Raw genomic sequence first — 21,561 nt, forward strand, 5'->3', positions numbered from 1 at the left:
ATGTTGTTCTTTTTTTCATTTTCTTTTAATCCTCGCTTTGAGATGTACAATTCCTTTTGCTTTGAAGTATTCCTTCTCCTGTCCTGTGCTTTCCTTTAATCCTCTCTCTCCCTCTCCTTACCTGATTCACTGTAGAGCAACATTTCTTACTTGGGACCCACAGATAGTTTTCAGGGGCCCATGAACTTGGATGAGGAAAAAAAAAATCATCTTTATTTCATCATAACTGATTTCCCTTGGAATCCTATGCATTTTATTTTATGTCTTTAAAAACATGATTCTAAGAAGGGTCAAGGGCCTTCACCAGACTAACAGAGGGATCTATGACATTAGCAAAAAAAGAGAGAAAAGGTTAAGAACACATACTGTAGAATTTCGTGTATCACTACAACCCCAAACTGTGTGCTGTGTGGGCACATGTGTTTAGCTTTCCTTTGTCCAGTTCAGATAAAAGTGAAGCATATCTGATGCCCACTCCCTTTAGCTCTTCAAGTTTATATAACTCTTGGGATATAGTAGGCCTTTTCTCCTTATTCCTCCTTTTTCAAAATAACAGTGTATTCTTTTTAACCTTTCTTTTCTTTCCCCTGTCAAAACCTTGATAACAAAAAAAGTCCTCCACCCCTAGGACCTCTGTTTTTCTTGTTCAGATTTCTCAGTGGCCTTTAAAGACTTACAATTTTGAAAGAAAACTTGTTTCTCCTCTTCCAATTAGGGAATTAGCCCTTCATCATCAAAATTTCCTTCTATGTCTTCATTTACAATTTTTTATTTTTTACCTTTCTATATTTCTCTGGATTTTTGTGTTTACTTAGTCCAGTTCTTTTCATCAGATATGCTTGGAAGTCCTCTTCCATTAAAGGTTCATTGTTTCCCCCTCTTTGCAGGATCATATTTTGATTTGAAGGGTAAGTTATTGTTGGTTTTAAGTCTGTTTCTTTTGCCTTTTGTGATCTCTTCTTATTTATGGCAGAAGACAGTGAGGTGGTGCACTGGACAGAGTGCCTGCCTGTGTTCAACAAAACCTCAGCTCAAATCTAGCCTCACACTCTAAGTCCCAGTATGACCCTGGACAAGTCACTGGACCTCCTCATTTCTCCATCTGTAAAACTGGGATCATACTAATACCTGCTTCCCAGAGTTTTTGTGAGGAGGGCTTTGCAAACCTGAAAGCATTTATATATGAATACATATTATGGTTATGATTATCATTGCTTTTATTATTACTGTTGCTTCTAGGTGTTGAATGAGCCTGACTACCATCCCATAGTATTTGAAATCTTTTTGATTGCTTGCAGTAATTTTCTTTTGACATGGAAGCTCTGATTTTGACTATGACGTTTCTGAGACTTTTCCATTCTTTCTATTTTCACATTGACACATGGTTCTAAATTAGGATTTTTAAAAAAAAATTCCAATTTCTCTTTAAAGATGGTACTTTGTTTCTTTTATTTTTGCTTAATCTCCTTTAAGGCAATGCTATTCCTGCAGGCTTTCTTCCACTTGCCTTGAGGACTTGCCCTCTCCTATTTGTCACCTCTTCTCCCAGTTTTGGAGTATTACTCTAGGACCCGGTTGAGTTTATATAATATAAATTTGTACATTTTAATTTAATCTTTTGTTTTTCCCTAGTTACATATAAAAACTATTTTTAACAGTTTTTAAAACTTTGAGTTCCAAATTCTGTCTGTGTCCTCCCTCCCCAGAAGGCAATTCAATATATGTTATACATGTGTAGTCATATAAAACATTTCCATAATAATCATGTTGTGAAAGAAAACAGGCAAAAAAACTCAAGAAAATTAAGTAAAAAAGTATGCTTTAATCGTATTCAGATACCATTAGTTCTTTCTATGGGGATGAATAGCATTTTTCATCGTAAGTCCTTCAGAGCTGTATTGGTTCATTGTGTTACTGAGAATAGCTAAGTCATTCATAGTTGATCATTTTACAATATTGTTGTTACCTTGTATATAGGACATTTTATTTTTGATAGAGAGAATCCTGCTCATCATTTCTTATAGCATAATAGTATTCTATCATAATCACGTATCACGACTTGTTCTCCAATTGATGGGCATTCCCTCAGTTTCTAATTTTCTGCCCACAGCAAAGAGCTGCTACACATATTTTTTAAAATATAGGTCCTTTTTCACTTTTTCGAGATATAGACCAAGTTGTATTTCTAGGTCAAAGAGTACGCATGGTTTTATAGCCCTTTGGGCATAGTATCATATTTCGCTGGAGAATGATTGAATCAGTTCAGAACTCTGCCAACAATGCACTAATATCTCATTTTCCCCACATCCCCTCCAATACATGTCATTTACCTTTTCTGTCCTATTAGCCAATCTAATTAGGTATGAGGTAGTACCTCAGAATTGTTTTAATATGCACTTCTCTAATCAATAGTAAATTAGAGTATTTTTTAGTATGACTACAGATAACTTTGATTACTTCATCTGAAAACTGATCATATCTTTTGATCATTTATCAGTTGGAGAATGGCTCTTGTTTTTATAAATTTGACTCAGTTCTCTGGATGTTTGAAAATGAGACCTTTATCAGAAAAATTTGCTTCAAAATTTTTTCACAATTTTTCACAATTGCTATTGCTATTACTATTGCAAACTATTTCCATCCATCCTGCTTTCCTTTTTCTTGTTTATTCTATTCTATTCTCTCTTTCCTTTCACCCTGTCCCTCCTCAAAAGTGTTTTGCTTCTGATTATCTCCTCCCCCATAATCCCTTCCCCTCTCCCCATTTCTCTTATCCCTTTCCCCTTCTACTTTTCTGTAGGGTAAGATAGATTTCTATACTCAGTTGAATGTGTGTGTTATTCCCTCTTTGAATCAATTGTGATGAGAGTAAAATTCCCCCTCACTTGCCCACCTTCCTGCCTCTCCCCTCCCTACTGTAAAAGTTTTTCTTCCCTCATTTATGAGAGATAATTTACTCCATTCAACCTCTCCCTTTCTGTTTCTCCTAGTACATTCCTCTCTCTCATTCATTAATTTTATTTTTTAGACATCATCCCTTCATTTTCAACTTACACCAGTGCCCTCTGTCTATATATAGAGGTATATATATCTATATCTATATGTCTATATCTATGTCTGTCTGTCTATCTATCTATCATCTATCTATCTATCTATCTATCTATCTATCTATCTATCTATCTATCTATCTATCTATCTATCTATCTATCTGTCTGTCTGTCTGTCTATCTGTCTATCTGTCTATCTGTCTATCTGTCTATCTATCTAATCTATATTCCTTCTAACTGCCCTAATAATCAAAACGTTCTTTTAAGTTGCAAGTATCATCTTCCCATGTAGGAATGTAAACAGTTTAACTTTTTGTTAAGTCCTTTATGCTTTCTCTTTCTGGTTTACCTTTATGTGATTCTCTTGAGCCTTGTATCTGAAAATCAGATTTTCTATTCAGCTCTGATCTTTTCATCAAAAATGCTTGAAAGTCCTCTATCTCATTGGATGTCCATTTTTTTTTACCTGAAGGATTATACTCCGTTTTGCGGAGTAGGTGATTCTTGTTTGTAATCCCAGCTCCTTTGTCCTCTGGAATATCATATTCCAAGCTCTCCAGTCCTTTAATGTAGAAGATGCTAAATCTTGTGTTATCCTGATTGTGACTCCATGATACTTGAATTGTTTCTTTCTGGCTGCCTACAATATTTTCTCCTTAACCTGGGAACTCTGGAAATTGGCTATAATGTTCCTGCCAGTTTTCATTTTGGGATCTCTTTTAGGAGGTGGTGAATTTTTAAAATTTCTACTTTACCCTCTGACTCTAGAATATCAGGGCAGTTTTCTTTGATAATTTCTTAAACGGTGATGTCTAAGCTCATTTTTTGATCATGACTTTTAGGTAGTCCAGTAATTTTTAAATTATCTCTCCTAAATCTATTTTCCGGGTCATTTGTTTTCCCATGAGATAGTTTACATTGTCTTCTGTTTTTTCATTCTTTTTGTTTTATTGTTTCTTGATTTCTCATAAAGTATTAGCTTCCATTTGCTCCTTTCTAATTTTAAAGGAATTATTTTCTTCAGTGAACTTTTGAACTTCCTTTTCTATTTGATCAATTCTGTTTTTTTAAGACATTCTTTTCTTCATTGAGTTTTTGTACCTCTTTTACCATTTTACCTCATCTGTTTTTAAGGTGTTATTTTCTTCAGTTTTTTTTTGTCTCCTTTATCAAACTATTGACATATTTTTCATATATCACTCTCAGTTCTCTTCTCAATTTTTCCTCTACCTGTCTTACTTGATTTTCAAAATTCCTTTTGAGCTCTTCCATGGCCTGAGACCAATTCATATTTTTCTTAGAGACTTTGAATATAGGAACTTTGACTTTGTTGTCTTCTTCAAAGTGTGTGTTTTGTCACCTTGTCACCATAGTAACTTTCTGTAGTCAGAGCTTTTCCCAGCCTATTACTTGACTTTTAACTCTTTGTTAAAGTAGGACTCAGCTTCCAGGGTGGAGGTTGTACTGTCACAAACTTTAGGGTTTTGTGCAGCTGTTGTCAGAGATGGGTCTAGGGACCTGTAAGTTTTCAGTTCTTCCAAGGTGTTATCATTTAAGGAGAGGTGTTTACTACTCTCCTGGCTTGTGCACTGGTCTGTGAATGACCAGAGCACTGTTTTCTGCTCTGGAACTATGACGTGGGTCCCTGCTCCACTGTAGCAGCAAGCTCTGCTGTGCCAGTGCTCCTCCTTGTCCTAAGACTGCCACCCAGTACTGCTACCAGGATCTGAGGATGGGCAAACAACAGAGTCCTGCCTCAGTGCTAGCAAAATGCCCCCACTAGTGTCCTTCAGACATCCCCCTTTCCCCGTCTGTGGACTGAGAGCTTCTAAAGTAGCTGCTGTTACTGCAGCTGCTAATTAAATCACCCCAAGGCCTGCTCCTGGTTTACTGTCTCTGGGGCTGAGCTAGTGGGACCTGTGCTGCTGCACTGAGCTCTACTCTCATGTAGGTGGGATAGACCTTTCTTGCTGATCTTCTAAGTTGTCTTTGGAATCTCTGGGCTGTGAGGTCTCCAACCTGCTACTGCTACCACTGATTCAGTCTCCCTGAGACCTGTTCCAGATTTGCTGATAGTCTGTGTTCCTCTCTCACCCTGGTGCAACAGACCTTTCCTGCTGACCTTCCAGGTTGTCTTGATCTGGAAATTTGTTTCACTCCTTTTATGGGTTCTGCTGCTCTAAAATTTGTTTATAATCAATTTTTAAAGGTATTTGGAAGAATTTAGGGGAAACCTTGGGCAAGTTTCTGCCTTTACTCTGCCGTCTTGGCTCTGCCCTATAACATAAATTTTTAGTGAACCCAGTCAACATTTTTTCCAGTTTTTCCTCATCCAGACCAACCTGATTAGTTGCAAAAGTGACTTTTGGTTGGAGTAATCCAAGGCATAATTGGCAGATGGATAAGAGGGCCAGAAGCTCACATGTAGAGGACAGTACATGATTATGTACTTATGATTATGTATTACATAATCTGATGATTATGATCAGATACAGAATTTCAGAGTTCTTGAACATGGAATTGGAATATTTTTGGATGACTACAAGATCAAGGTGTACTGGAGGCATACACTGGAATTGGCTGAATTGAGGAACTGGGAAATTAGGGGTTTTTCAAGGTTTGTCAATATGTATGTTACAATCTCGTTTTATGAGTTGTAGGAATTGAGATGGAGAGAAAGACTGTGATCTTGGCCCTGAACTCAATGAGTAAGGAAGAAGAGTGCTCCAGAGTAGATAGAACTACTAGAATTTTGATTGAGTGATAAATTTAATTGAATGAACTTCAAAGGAAAAGAAGTTACTGAGTGGTGGTAATAGAGGAAGAGTCTGGAATGGGCATTGTGGAGGAAAGAGTATTTTGATTTCCCTACTTTCACCAGTTCTGGGGGTTTCAGCGAAAACTGTTAGGAAAGGGAGGCCAGAAAATGTTATATCATTTGAAGGAAACCAGGTCTCAGTGAGGAATGAAGGAATGGGAAAGGAAAAGGAAAATGTTTAAGATAAAACAAGTTTATTGTCTATGAAACTTGCTTTCCAGAAAGTATAGTGGAAGAGGTAGGTAGATCTGGAGTAAGATATTTGGGAGATAGAATTCAGGGGACTGGTAATAAGAGATTGGACCATGGGGAATATGGAATGAGGTTTGTGCACTGAAAACTGGGCATTCTGAAACACTGATATGGGAAGAAGATGATGGTGTAAGAAGAGAATGCTAACCATTAAGGAATGAATCCAGGCAGAATATTAGTAGATTTTGAGAGAGGACCTTTGAAAGGGTGCTCATGATTAAACTATTCAAAACCTCCTTTCAAGGGCCAGGTGGAGATACTGAGTCCTGTGACACCCAGGAGAGCTACATCTTAGCAGAGTAGAGTATGCAAAGATTTGTTCTGGGGGAGTCAGGACTTCCTTTGAGATTCAGAGTACTGGCTCTTTGGGGTCTTCTCTGGCTTTCGGGACTGAGTGCTCTGAATCTGAAAGACCTAGGATTGCATTGTTTGGGCCTTTGTTCTTCCTCCACCACATTGGTCACTGCCCTTCTGCCCCCTTCTGGACCTGCTGTGGGTTCTGATCATCCTGATGCTTTCTCCGAGGAGTCCTCTATTCTAACTGCTCCAGGCTGTAGTTTGTGCTTGGATCTCGTAGAGGACCTTGTCATCAGGAAGGTGATACTGTGACTTTCAGGTGAATTGGATTTAAGTGAGGGGGGACTGTGCAAAGTCACCAGCCTTACCTCTTCTCTGGAGCCATGCGGGTCCAGAGGCTAGGTATAGATCAGAACGACTGGAGACAGCCCCCACCTCCAGGTATGTTGCTTGGCAGGCTCTGAGATTCTCTGTTACCTGGTTGATAACATCTTTTTTGCCCTTGTCCTGGCTTTTCTGGTGGCCTCCTCTCCAGTTGTCCTTGGTCTTCTCGCTAACGGTTTGTCCAGTTTTTCTTTGGAAGAAGTTGCTATAGTTTCTTATTGGATTTCTTTATTACTCAGTTTGGTGAGATTATTAGAATTTTGCTGCAGTAATGATTTAAGAGCTGAGTTGCCTGCCTCAGTTAAGGTCATCTTGGCCAAAAGTCTAAGAGACAGTTTCTTAATCTACTTTACATTTTTTGTGAATAATAGGATAAAAATTTTTGGAATAAAATGAAAAATAGATTTTATTTTTTTGGCCACCCTATTTCCACATTTCCTATTAAAATTTCCATCTTTGGCCCCAAGCCTTTTTTTAAAAAAAATTACCTGACCTTTACTGTTTTTCCTTTCTCATAGTAAAAAATGATTTAAAAACAACCTTAAATTTTTTTTCCTTCCATAATGACATTTGCTCCATCTTAGCTCAGCATAAGCAAACATATTAGGTTGTACTGAAATTCTCTCCCTGTATATGTCAGGAGAGGATTGCCCAAAACTTCTTGGTCTTTGAATGTTTTATTTTTGTATTTCAGAATCTTATGTCATTCTCAAGATTTCCTTGAAGAGTTTTGTCTTTAGTACTTGTCAGCTATCCTTACAGATGTGTTTAGTAGTAATTGACTTCTTTAAATTTTTCAAAAAGTTGTTATCTTAGTCTTTAAATTGCCTAAATTACCCCCACCCTAGGTAATATTGTCTATTTAGATATCTTCTGACATCACAAGACATTTATGGTCTTTTATATTGTCTGCCTTTCTGCCAGATGTGTTTGCTAATAGGATTCTAATGGAGTCAAAGCTTCTTACTCCTGAGGGACTTGACTGAAAAACTCCTATATTTTATGTGAGGGGGTGGGGGTAGGGGAGGCAGGGAAGGTAGAATGCAGAGGAGAGAAACAGTACTTTAATTTGCTGTTAGAACATTTGTTAGGCATCTCTTATAAAGCAGATCCATATGAAATCTCTAATCTGAAAGCCAAATGTTTAGGGTTAAGTCAAGAAGTATTTATTTAGCGTTTACTGTAACTTTAGTACTGGCCTGTGCTACTTTTTTTTTTTTAAAGCTTTTGATACCTAAATTTGAATTTCATATATTTGAAAATATGATTTAAGTGTTTTGTGGTTTTACTTAGTCAATCTGCATGATCACCATAATACCAAAGATAATTTCTCTCTAATAAATATGGAAATTTCAAGATGATAATTTTATTAAGCACCTTCTAAGTGCCAGGCACTATGCTGATACCAGTAGATAAAAAACAAAAATAAGGCTCTGTCACCTTACACTCTATTGAGGAAACAATATGTACACATAGAAACAGATGCAGAATATATAAAAAGTAAATATAATGTAATTGGGTTTTTTTGGAGGCAGCATTTGCAGCTTGGTGGGAGGGTTCAAACAAGGCTTCCTGTGGGATGGGACATATGAGTTTGGCCTTGAAGAGATCTAGAATTCCTAAAAGTCAGAGAGGAGCATGCCGTCTTTGGGGGATGGTCTGTGCCAAGCCAAAGAGGAGGGGTGGAATGTTGGGAGAGGATAAGTAGATAAGTTGGCTGGAGTAGAGAATGCATGGAAGGGAATAATATATGACAAGTCTTGAAAGTTAGGTCAGTGCTGTGTCGTGAAGAGTTTTAAACGCCAAATAGAGGGATTATTTGATTCTAAAGGTAATAGGGAGCCACTGGAGGCTTTTGATCAGGGGAGCAATATGCTTAGACCTACCTTAAGACTGTCATTTTTGTAAATGTGTGGAGTAGAGTAGGTTGGAGAGGGGAGAAGTGTGAGGCAGGAAGACTAATCAGGAGGTAATTACGTCATTATACATGAGAAGTGATTTGGGTTTGAACTAGGAAGTGGGGTAGCTGTATGAGTAGAGAGTAGATTAGGGCTCCTGTGGAGGAAGAAGGGACAAGATTTAGATCTGTGGGTGAAAAAGTGACATTGAATATGTTTGATCTTACACATCGTTGATTATTCCCCATCTCCGTACTTCTAAGACAATTTTAAGAATTGCAAATTATGTTCGCAGTAACTTGATGTAATGGCTCAGGTCCTTTTAGTAGTAAATGGTTTCTTGAGATTGTTAGACATTTTAAAATTGATTGTAGAATCTATTTATTTATAGACTGATGATAAAACTCTCCTAGAATCATTAGCAAGTGTTGATTACATTGCTTCTGTAGTGTTATGATTTCCTGATTCCTGGAACAGACATACTTACTTAGTAGTATTTGATGTGTTGTTTCCTAGTGGTGTCTTTATTTAATTACTTATGCATTATTTTTTCTTAATTCTAGCTAATGAAGAAGAAATAAGAAGAAGAGTAGCTGACGAATTGGCCATGAAAGAGTCTGAAAATCTGAAGAGGTTTGTTTTATGTTGTATGGAAGATATTCTAATGGTATAACCTATCCATTTAATATTTCTGGTGGCAGATTTATTAAGGAGTCTTACTGTTTTTTTGTATTCTGAATTAATTCCACTGGGCTTTAGTTTCCTCTTCTGCAAAATGAGGAGGTAAAGCTGTGTGGGACGTTGGAGGTTCCTTCTGGGAGAAGGAAACATGGCAGAGTGAAAAAGGGCACTACATTTGAAACAGAAATCTTGAGTTTTAATCTTTAGCTTGTTGTTTATTAGCTAGGAGAGTGTGGGTAAGTCAGTTACCCTTTTTGAGCTTGTTTCCTCAAATTTAAAATAATAATAATAATTATGCTAACTACAGGGTGTTTTGAGCTATTGTATAACTGGGCTACTAATACCTAATACCTGAGTCCTAAGTCCTAATACCTAAGATTTCCCAAATTTATTTGTCTCAACAGCAGAGTGTAAGTAGCAAATTGTTACTTGATGCCATAGTGGAAAGTGATGTTTTGGTTAGTCAGATATTCTGGGTAATTCAGATATTCCAGTGTTAATATCTGTTACTTGCAAAATTAGAAGATAATGAAGTATACTTAATAGACAGCATAGTGTAGTGGATTAGAATTGGCCTTGGAGTCAGCCTCAGGTCCTGCTTCTGACACATACTGATACATAACCTGAATTAAATGATTTAAAACTTGTGTCTTAAACTCTCTTAAGAGTTTAAACTGTAACTCTGTAAACTCTTTTAAGACTGTAAGTTATAGGGAAACTGCTGAACTTCTGCGGGAGAAGGATTTCCTGGGCAGAAGTTCCCTACACTAGTGACAATCAGGAATGGACACCCCCCCCCCCCAAAAAAAAATTCTTAATAAAAAAGTAATAGAGACTTGAAATAGAGTTAATGATAATAGGGAGATGATACCAGAAGTAAATAAGTAGATGATAAGAGAGCATTAATTGTACTTGATAATTTTATCAAGATAAACTGTATGGTAGGGGTTAAAAATACTAGAACATGGCATGTAATGCCTTAACTGTCAGTAGTCCAAAAAATTGTGTAGAATAGGAGCCATTTCTTAGGATTGGAAGGGGTACACGTCTCAATTTTCAAACAAAAAAAGAGACAAGAATCTGCAAACTGTATGGCAATGACCTTAACTTGTGTTCCTGAAAGTGTCCTGAAATGTATTATTATTACAAACATGGTTGGTGAAAAATCTAGAAAAGGAAGTTGTGATCACAGAAAAGCCAGCATGACTTCATCTAGAATAGACCACCATTTCACTATGACACTATAGTATTTCTTTTTTTTTTCCACAGGTTTCCTTGATCAGGGTAATGCCTTGGTAAAGTTTACTTGGATTTATATTAGCCAACATTTTGGCTATTATCTCTCATTCTATTCAGGTGGACAAGATAGATATGGGCCAGACAACAGTACAGTTGGGTGGATTTACAAATGTGAAAACGACCAGACCCAGGGAGAAGTCACTAATGATTTGATGTCAGTTTAAGATCTTAGAATCATAATTTAGAGCTAGAAGGAACTTTTCAGGCTCATCTAGTTCAATCTCATTTTAGAACTGAGAAAATTGAATTCCTGAGAAAGGAAACAGCTTGACCAGGATCCCACAGTAAGTGATAGAGATGACAGGTCCTAAGACTCAAATCCATTGCTTGTACCATTGTGCCATGAATACCTTAGGGATTCATGGAACATTTTCATCATCAGATTTGCAGATGTCAGAAGGCTGGAAAGCATAGCTATTGTATTGGATGAAGTATCAACAAAGATTTGAGTGGGTTAGAATGTTGAACTAAAGATCATGTGCTAAAATTTGTTTGAGGCAAGTGTAAAGTTGAATTCAAAAAAATCCATGAGGATGGCATACCTAGTCAGCAGTTCATCTGAAAAAAGTCATTCTAGGGATTTTAGTGACCTTGCAAGATCAATTTTAGTCTGATATGACAAGTATAAAGGCTGTGGAATCTTAGGTTGCTTTAAGAGAGGCCTAGTATCCAGGACTATGTGAGGATAGGCCTTCCTTACTCTGCCCTGGTCAGACATGGTTGTTGGGAGTATTTGTTTGGTTCTGGCAGGCGCATTTGAAGAAGATCATTGATAAACAAGGGGTTGTCTAGAGGAGGTCACTTGGTCGAGAATGGCCTTAGAACTTTACCTTTTGAAATTGAAGAAAGTGTGGATGTTTAGATGAGAGAAAAGAAGACCATGAGCCTAGTACTTTTTGAGACTAAAGGAACTCGGGATGGCAGAAAAGAAGACTTTGTGAATTCTGGACAACAGCATTCAAGCATTTGAAAAGCTGTCCTGTGGAAAAGGGGTTAGGTTTGTTCTGCTTGGCCCTAGGGGACAGAAATTGGCAGCCATAGCTCGGACTGGTAAAGTAGTGAATTTAGGCTTGAGAAGATAAGGAAAGAAGGCACAGTGGTTAGAACCATCCCAAAGTTGCTTGGGCTTTTTTGTGATAAGTTGACTGTTTCTGGCTTATTTGAAGTCTTCTAGGGCTAACGCTGTAGGAAATTCTCTCTCAGGTCTAATTAGAACTGGTTGGCTTCTTTTGGTCTATTTCACTTGAATATTTTATGATACTGAATACATGTAAATCATTCTTTGACTGGGAAAATACAATAGGACCTTAAAGTGTCTTCTAGTTATCACTTGGGTCGTCAGTTATTATTCATTCTAATATATGGAAGTAATTCTTAGCAGTTGTTTATAACAGTGCAAGGTAGCAAATTGTTTAATAAAACAAGATCTGCAGTTTTGTTTCTGTCGTAAAGTTAGTATGGGTTGGTGAAAAGAATATTGGACTTTGAAATCAGAAGACTGAAGTCTCCCAAATACACTCCTCCTTTCCCGCTTGACTGAGGGGAAGGCCTCTTAAACTTTCTGAGGTTAATTTCCCTTATTTGTCAGATAGAAATACTAGTGCTTAACTTGGAATATCTGTGTCATCAAGTTATTGTGAGGAAAGCAATGCATATGTATTCCCCTATAGTGAATTACTAATTTACTTATATCATTTATTAATGATTTGTTAAACTTTTGGTAAGTTTTTTCTTTCAGGGAGCAGAGAGAAAATGTGGCAAGCCCGTTTAGATAAGAATCATCTGTCAGCCTTCGGGTCAAGTGATTTCTGTTTGGATGGTTAAATACAAAATAAAATTTAAAAGGGTTATGGAGACAATTTTTTAAAAAATTTATTTATTTAAGTTTTCAACATTCATTTCCACAAAATTTTGGGTTCCAAATTTTCTCCCCATTTCTCCCCTCCTCCCAGCCCCAAATGCTGAGCATTCTAATTACCCCTATCACCAATCTGCCCTCCCTTCTAATATCCCTCCCTTCTCTTATCCCCATCTTCTCTTTTGTCCTGTAGGGCAAGATAAATTTCTATACCCCATTACCTGTATTTCATATTTCCTAGTTGTAAGAACAATACTCAACAGTTGTTCCTAAAACTTTGAGTTTCAACTTCTCTTCCTCCCTCCCTCCCCACCCATTCCCTTTGGGAAGGCAAGCAATTCAGTAGAGGCCATATCTGTGTAGTTTTGCAAATGACTTCCATAACAGTCATGTTGTGTAAGACTAACTATATTTCCCTCCATCCTATCCTGCCCCTCATTTTTTCTGTTCTCTCTTTTGACCTTGTCCCTCCCCAAGAGTGTTGACTTCTAATTGCTCCCTCCTCCCATTGCCCTTCTTTCCATCCTCCCCCCCACCCTGCTTATCCCCTTCTCCCTCACTCTCCTGTATTATAAGATAGGTTTTCATACCAAAATGAGTGTGTATTTTATTCCTTCTTTAGTTGAATGTGATGAGAGTAAGCTTCATGTTTTTTCTCTTACCTCCCCACTTTTCCCTCCACTGAAAAGTCATTTACTTGCCTTTTTTATGAGAGATAATTTTCCCCATTCCATTTCTCCTTTTCTCTTCCCAATATATTCCTCTCACCCCTTAATTTCATTTTTTTAAGATATGATCCCATCCTATTCAATTCACCCTGTGCTGCGTGCGTGTGTGTGTGCGTGTGTGTGTGTGCGTGCGTGCGTGTGTGTGTGTAATTCCACCAACTACCCAGATACTGAAAAAAGTTTTCAAGAGTCACAAATATTGTCTTTCCATGTAGGAATGTAAATAGTTCAACTTTAGTAAGTCCCTTATGATTTCTCTTTACTGTTTACCTTTTCATGCTTCTCTTGATTCTTATGTTTGAAAGTCAAATTTTCTTTTCAGCTCTGGTCTTTTCATCAAGAATGCTTGAAAGTCCTCTATTTCATTAAAAGACGATTTTTTTCCCCTGAAGTATTATACTCAGTTTTGCTGGGTAGGTGATTCTTGGTTTTAGTCCTAGTTCCTTTGACTTCTGGAATATCATATTCCAAGCCCTTTGATCCCTTAATGTAGAAGCTGCTAGATCTTGTGTTATCCTGATTGTATTTCCACAATACTTGAATTGTTTCTTTCTAGCTGCTTGCAATATTTTCTCCTTGACCTGGGAACTCTGGAATTTGGCCACAATGTTCCTAGGAGTTTCTCTTTTTGGATCTCTTTCAGGAGGTGATCAGTGGATTCTTTCAATATTTATTTTGCCCCCAGTTCTAGAATCTCAGGGCAATTTTCCTTGATAATTTCATGAAAAATGATGTCTAGGCTCTTTTTTTGATCGTGGCATTCAGGTAGTCCCATAATTTTTAAATTGTCTCTCCTGGATCTATTTTCCAAGTCAGTTGTTTTTCCAATGAGATATTTCACATTATCTTCCATTTTTTCATTCTTTTGGTTTTGTTTTGTGATTCTTGGTTTCTCATAAAGTCATTAGCCTCCATCTGTTCCATTCTAATTTTGAAAGAACTATTTTCTTCAGTGAGCTTTTGAACCTCCTTTTCCATTTGGCTAATTCTGGTTTTGAAAGCATTCTTCTCCTCATTGGCTTTCTGAACCTCTTTTGCCAATTGATTTAGCCTATTTTTCAAGGTGTTATTTTCTTCAGCATTTTTTTGGGTCTCCTTAAGTAAGGTGTTGACCTGCTTTTCATGCTTTTCTTGCATCTCTCTCATTTCTCTTCCCAGTTTTCCCCCCACCTCACTAAATTGATTTTCAAAATCCTTTTTGAGCTCTTCCATGGCCTGAGCCCATTGAATATTTATTTTGAATGTTTGGGATACAGAAGCCTTGATTTTTATAGTAAGCATTGACGGTAAGCATTGTTCTTCCTCATCCAAAAGGATGGGAGAAGATATCTGTTCACCAAGAAAGTAACCTTCTATAGTCTTATTTTTTTTCCCCTTTTTTGAGCATTTTCCCAACCAGTTACCCGACTTTTGGGTCCTTTGTCAAGAGTACGGTATATTCTGGGAATCTGTAAGATCTTGGTTCCTCCAGGGTGGCACAATCAAGCATGTACCTGGTCTGGGAGCAGAGAGAGATTTTTGTTCCCAGAATTTCAGCAGTTACCTCTCTACAGCCACCTGGTCTCCAGTTCTGCCAAGTCAGCACTGGGGGCTGATTTTCAGTTAAACTGTGGGGGCAGGGCTGCCATTCAGTTCGTGACAAAGACCAACTCCCTCAGGGCCTCTACACAGGGCTGAGGTAATATTCAGCTCCTCAGTGCCCCCAGGGGTTTTTACGTTCCAACAGTGGATGCAGGTGGTTGTATGGGCTGCTGTGTGGCCTCTGTGGCTGCTGCCTGCTGCCGGAGCCATGGGAAGGCCCTTCTCCCTTCCCAGCCATTTGAAAAAACCCCTGTCACTGACCTTTGGTGCCTGTGGCTTGAGGGATCTGCAGACTGCTGCTGCTGGGACTGGGGATTCACTGCTACTGCAACTGGGGATTCGCTGCTACTGGGACTGGAGATTCGGCCCCTGAGGTGTCCTCCCAGAGTCGAGCTGCACGGCCAAGGCTGGGCTGGGTTGGGTGCTGCTCTGGTCCCGTGCAGTTGACGTTTCCCGTGGACCTGTCTGGTTATCCCGGGCTGGAAATCTCCTCCACTCTGTTGTTCTCCACTTCTGCTGCTCCAAAATTTGTTGAAAGTCCCTCTCTACAGGTATTTTATGGGCTGTGTGGGGAAAGCCTCAGTATGTGTGTCTTTCTACTCCGCCATCTTGGCTATGCCCCCTAATGGAGACAGTTTTAAAATCTGGTTAATGCATTCAAAATTGAAATGTATAGTTTCATGTTATTGGCTATAAATCAAAGGTAATGTGTTCATACTTAACAACACTAGTCCCTTTATGTAAATGAACTATTAGCTAAGCTTTTTAAGTATGTCCCAATAATAATAGTTAAATAATATTTTTATTTCGACATAGTATAGATACCAATAGTGACTGTTAACTAACATCCTGTCGTAAAGCATTATTTGGCATTGTTAGTATACTTACCTCTCAGTATAACTGATTTGCTCCCCCAAGTATCAAAACTTTTAAAGTTTTAGTCATTTTTAGGAGTAAAAATAAATTAGTTATAACAAAAAATAAATAGGAGAAAAAAAGTTCAACGCAACTAACCAATGTAATAGCCAGATCTCATATGGTAGTGCAGAGAATGCTGGGCCTAAAGTCCAAAGGCCTGAGTTTCTAATGCAGCCTCAGACACTTACTACTAGCCTGAGACCCTGAGGAAGTCCCTTACCTTCTGTTTATCTCAATTTCTCCAGCTTAAAAAGGGAATAATAATAGCACCTTCTTGGCAAAGTTGTTGTGGGGAGCAAGTGAGATAATGTTTGCAAGAAGCACTTAGCAGAGTGCCTGGCACCAAGCAGGCTTCATTATAAATCTTTATTCCCTGTTTTCCTCTCTCCCCATTGCTTTGAAGAAGGGATTTGTGTTCTCACATCACTTCTTTGAGACCAAGTTTAGTCATTATACTATTGTAGCATTGTTTTAATTTTTAAAATTCTCCTTTCTGTTTACATTTTTGTAGTGACTGTATTTTGTTTTTCTGGTTCTCTTTTTTCACTCTGCAATAGTTTATGTTGCTTCATATTTGTGGTTTCTTAAAACACAGTAATATTCAGTTACCTTCATTATATTCAGTGTAATATTCACCTGCCACAATTACTTTAACCATTTTCCAGTCTTTTTAAACAATTGAGTATTAAAATGAGCACTAATATCTGTGATATCTTCTAGTAGTAGCTAGGTGTTGCAGTGGGTGGATGACAGGATTTGGAATCTGGAAGACCTGAGTTCAACTCCTGGCTCAGACACTTATTAGCTGTGCAACCTTGGGCAAGTTACTTAATTTCTGTCTGACTCAGTTTCCTCACCAGCGAAGTAGGAACAATAGCACCTACCCATCAATTTTATTGTAGGAATAAAAATGGCATGATATTTGTAAAGCACTTTGCAAACCTTGAAGCACCACATAAATAAATTCTAGCTGTTAAGAATTAATAGCAATAAAAGTGATTATAGATCAGTCCTTTCCTGATGAGACAGTGTGGGTGTTTGGAACATTTACTGTGTTATTATTACTCTTTGATATATAGTAAATACAACGATGCCCTCAAGCTTTTGAGGAGTCTTGGATCTGTTTGGGGTTGGTACAACCTATTCTCCACTGTTATTCACTTAGCATTAGCTATTTCATTCTCTCATCTTTGCTCTTTAATTTTCATTTATTTTTGCTGTCTCTGTGTTGCTGCTTCTGATCTGCTGTCTCATTTGTGCATTTATCTGGGTAAGGGGTTGATGATGGCTCCAGTTTTTTTATGACATAAATTACTGGGATTTTTTTAGAGCTGTGTCTCTCACAAGGTTTTCTGGCTCATGTTCAGTTACTGGATGGTTGAAGTTAATGAAAGTTGAGTTTCTGTTTGGATAGTCTGTTATTGAATGTTTTAAGTGTGTTTTCATTAATATCCATGTATAGGGCTGAGAACTAAGTACCAAGATAATTAGTTAAATATTATAATTAAGGAACTGAGGACTAGGAGTCAGGGAGTATAATTTGAGTTCTACCATCAACTTCCTTGAGACTTTGGACAAGGTACTTATATTTTGTGGCCCTTGGTTTTTTATTTTTAAAATGATGAGGGCATTAGACTAGATATTTTCTCTCTGGCAACTTTAAAAAAAACCTCTTATCTCATTTTAAAACATATTTATTATAACATTTATGAATATTAAACTAATGCCCTCCCATTCTCTTTAGAGTATATAAGGCTCATGGCACTAAATTTCTTAAATCAGCTTGTAATTAGTACTACTAAAATTATCTGCATATATTTCAGTTGTTTCTCATGTATGCTATATAATTATTTAATTGAATTAATTTGATGGAGTATATAATTAGATAACAGAGTTTAAATATTTGTAAAAGACTTCTTTGATTAAGAAGTAAAGCAAACTAATATAATTCTTATCTTTGAAATTTTATTACTATTTTAATTTAATTTAGTTCTAATCATGACTTTTTGTTAGAATAGTATATTTAGTTGTATTGTATTTCATATAGGACTATTATGCTTTCTTTTTATTTCCCGATAATATAGACTCTTTCTCTCCTTTCTGTACTTTAGACCCTCTCCTTTAACTGGAGTAAATTTTCTTGTGTATTGTTTTTTTTCTGTTTCATTATCCAGTTTCTATTTGCTGTGCTTTAGTAAAGAGCAGATGAAGACAGTCATACCTGATGGAGCCAGTTTCATATCTCTTGTGGATCAGGGTCAGCAGCCTAGTAAACTGGACATATTAACATTGACAAAAAATTTTATTTTCTGTGACCCTTTAAGAAAGCAGGAGAGATAGTATAACTTTAAAAAAAATTTGGTTCTCTTGAAGCCATCATGGAAACTCATAGCTGTCAAGTGTTAGTATTGAGATCTGTTCACCTATGTGGTAGGTGTTAGAAGAATCAATAATTTTTTGCTCCCTCTGTCCCACCTCTCCTTTTTTTTGTCCTTGGGAGAAAAACAAAATAAAATTAAATAAGCTTTATGTGAGGTATTTTAAGAATATTTTTAGTACCAAATAGCATTATACCTTACTATATCTCACAACTTAATTGACCCTGGACTTTTAAGTAGTTTTAGAAAGTAGACATTCCTCTCATTTGTATACGCCTGCATACATATTCACTTAGTGTACCTTCTTAGTGTACCCTTGGCACATACCAAAATATACATGGGGAACAGTGAGTAGGCCAGTTTGGTTGGATGATACTGTGCATGGAGCCTGGCAGTGCCAGATCTCAAATATACTGGAGAGTAGTAATTTGTAATATAACTTGGTACTGATTAAAAAAATAGATTTATCAGAGGAACAGATTAAGTCCATGACCCAGGAATGCATGTGTATTCAGTGTTTGATAAACACAAACATTTTAGCTCTTGGAATATTGTAAGGACTCACTAACTGCAGGGAAAATTGGACAGTAGTATAGAAGAAATTAGATTTAAACCATCATACCTTACGTTAAGATAAACTTCAAATGGGCATTTGACTTAAATATAAATGGTCAAATAAAAAACAAATCATAAACAATTTAGAAAAATATGGAAAAACAGTTACCAAAGAAAGAAAAGAGATTTCATGACCAAAGAAAGAATAGAGATTCACAGAAGATAAAATGGATAATTTTCATTATACGAAATTTAAAAGATTTTTTTTTTAATCAAATCTAGGCAACCTAAGATTAGAAGGGAAACAGTAAACTGAAAAAAGAAAATCTTTGGAACAGATTTCTCTGATTAAGGTCACATTTCTAGTCTATATAAAGAACTGATTCACATTTATAAGAGTAAGAGCTATTTCCCAACTGATAAATGGTCTAAGGATATGAATGGGCAGTTATTACGGTAAGACGCCCAGGCTATCTGTAGACATATGAGAGAATTCTCCAAATCACTACTAATTAAAGATATGACTTTAAAGCAGTTTTGAGATTCTGCTTCACCCACAGAGATGCAAAGAGGACCAGAAAAGGAAATGATAAGTATTGTCTCTAGAGGCTGTGGTAAAACAGATGCTTTGATGCACTGTTGGTAGACCTGTGAATCAAAACAACCATTCTGGGAAGCAGTTTGGGATAGTATACAGCAAGTTATTAAATAGTGGATGCCCTTTGATCTTGCTAGGCTTATACTCAAAAAAAAAGATCAGAGAAAGAGAAAAAAAAAGGTTACGTGTATGTATGTGTGCATATTTGTAAGAGCTCTTTTTATGGTAGATGGAAGAAGCCTGGAAACTATGGGGATCGCCATCAATTGAAGAATGTCGAAAAAAAAAGTTGTGGTATGTGAATGTGATAGCATATTGTAAGAAATGAGGAAATAGATTGTTTTAAAGAGACATGGAAAAGACTTCAATGAACTGATACAGAATGAAGTAAGGAGAACCAGAAGAATAATTTATGCTCGTACATCCACGTGATAAAAGTGAATATTTTTAAAGATTTTTATAAACTGATGAAGAACGAAATGAGTAGAACTAGGAGAATATGACATTTCCATTCCAAATGTTCATGTGAACTCTTTGTACCTGACTTGTGGTAGAGTCTTCTGAGTTTGTACAGTCAGATGCCCTGTACATTCACCTCAGCACAGCAATGTCAATTTAGTTTTCTTCAAGTATGAAGGACGACCAATATCATAAAGACAAAGAACTTAGAAAACTGTAAGAACTTGATCAGTACAGTGACGTAATTCCAGAGGACTGATGGTGAAAAATACTATCCCCCTAACATTGAGGTGAAAAATTTAGGAAATAGAATAAGACATATGTATTTTTATATACAGCCAAAAAAGGCATTAGTTTTGTTTGTGCATATTTGTTGCAAAGATTTTCTTTTAAATGAAGCATTTTTTAAAAGAGGTAGTAGAGTACTGCGGACATGTAATGTTGTATGCACTTTCAGATGAAGTCACTATGTTATTAATTTTACTTAGCTGTTTTACTTTGTAGCAGGAGAACTCAGTGGTAATCTAAAAATGTTGGTAATTTAAAAAGAAAACATTTTAAAACTTATAGAATATGAAAAGGAGTGATACCTAATAAGCCTGGAAAAGGTTGACTGGAGCCAACCTTTCGAAGAAGCTTTAATTACCATAGGTTTACCATAAAGTGAAGAGCTTTAATTACCACTGGAGATTATCTTAATCCTACTGACAACAGGGACTTACTGGACACTTTTGAGAAGAAAAGTAACATCATCAGACCTGCTGGGAAATGTCTGGACTGGAGCTCATAGAGAAGAGAGACTTGAGTCCAAGAGACTAATTAGGAAGCTGTTCCATAAAAAGTGATGAAGCTGTAAACTAAGGCAGTAGCTATCCAAGTAGAGAGGATGGAATAAGACATGCCATCACGATAGCATGAACATGACTTGGCAGTTGACTGAATTTGGAGAGTGGAGCAACAACAGTTGAGGATAGCAAAGAGTTTGTAAATCTGTGCTACCAGAAGGATGCTGTTGCCTTTGACAAAAGTGGAGAAGTGGACATAGGAGAATTGGAGTTGCTCCTATTTTGAATTTTTTCATGGGGTCAGAACCATGATGTTCCTGTTACTCTAACATCCAGTTGTCTCCCCATCCCCATTCTCTCCCTTTATAAAGGGAGGGAGACTTCTTTTCCTATCTGAAGAGTAAAGATGGAATATATACTGGGGAATGTAGAGTGACCAGTACAAAGGCAGAAAGAGAGTGTCCTGTGTGAGGAGGAGCAGGGAGACGGCCAGTTTGGTTAGATCACATTGTATAGGAGCAGAGGAGCAGTATTTAGAGAGACTGAAAAGATAACTTGGGAGAGAAAGTTGTGAAAGGCTTTAAAAGCTAAATAGAAGAGTCTTCTTTGTCTTTGGAGAACTTGGATGTTATTGGAGTTGAGTAGGGGAGTGGCACAGTCAGTTCAGTGTTAAAGGAACATTACTTTGGCAGCAGTATGTAAAACAGCCTAAAGACTTGAGGCATGGAGGCTAGTTAGGAGGCTGCTCCAATAATTTTGGGTAGAGATAATGAGGGATTGAGCTAAAGTTAGCCAAGAGATGTTGTGAAGATAGAAACAGTAAGGTTTGTAAACTGGATATATGGAGTGAGAGATAGTGAGGATAGTGGTGAAGTTATCAACCTTGGAGAGCGGAAGAATGTTGTTACCTTAGATAGAAGTAGGAAAGTTTGGAAGAGGGGAGGATTTAGGGGAAAGATAGTGAGTTCACTTTGCTATATGTGAAGTTTAAGATGTCTCTGAGACATTCTGTTTTAAAAATGGTT

General features: G+C 37.1%; 1 protein-coding gene across 1 annotated transcript in view; it reads left to right on the forward strand.

The window, feature by feature from the left end:
• CHCHD3 (coiled-coil-helix-coiled-coil-helix domain containing 3) overlaps positions 1-21,561 on the forward strand; it is a 340,709-nt gene that overhangs the window by 62,350 nt on the left and 256,798 nt on the right. Inside the window, exon 3 of the mRNA XM_072652712.1 lies at positions 9,260-9,329. Within this exon, the coding sequence (XP_072508813.1) occupies positions 9,260-9,329 (70 nt within the window). The remainder of the gene's footprint in view (positions 1-9,259; positions 9,330-21,561) is intronic.

This window comes from Notamacropus eugenii, chromosome 3, assembly GCF_028372415.1.
Source record: "Notamacropus eugenii isolate mMacEug1 chromosome 3, mMacEug1.pri_v2, whole genome shotgun sequence".
NCBI lineage: Eukaryota > Metazoa > Chordata > Mammalia > Diprotodontia > Macropodidae > Notamacropus > Notamacropus eugenii.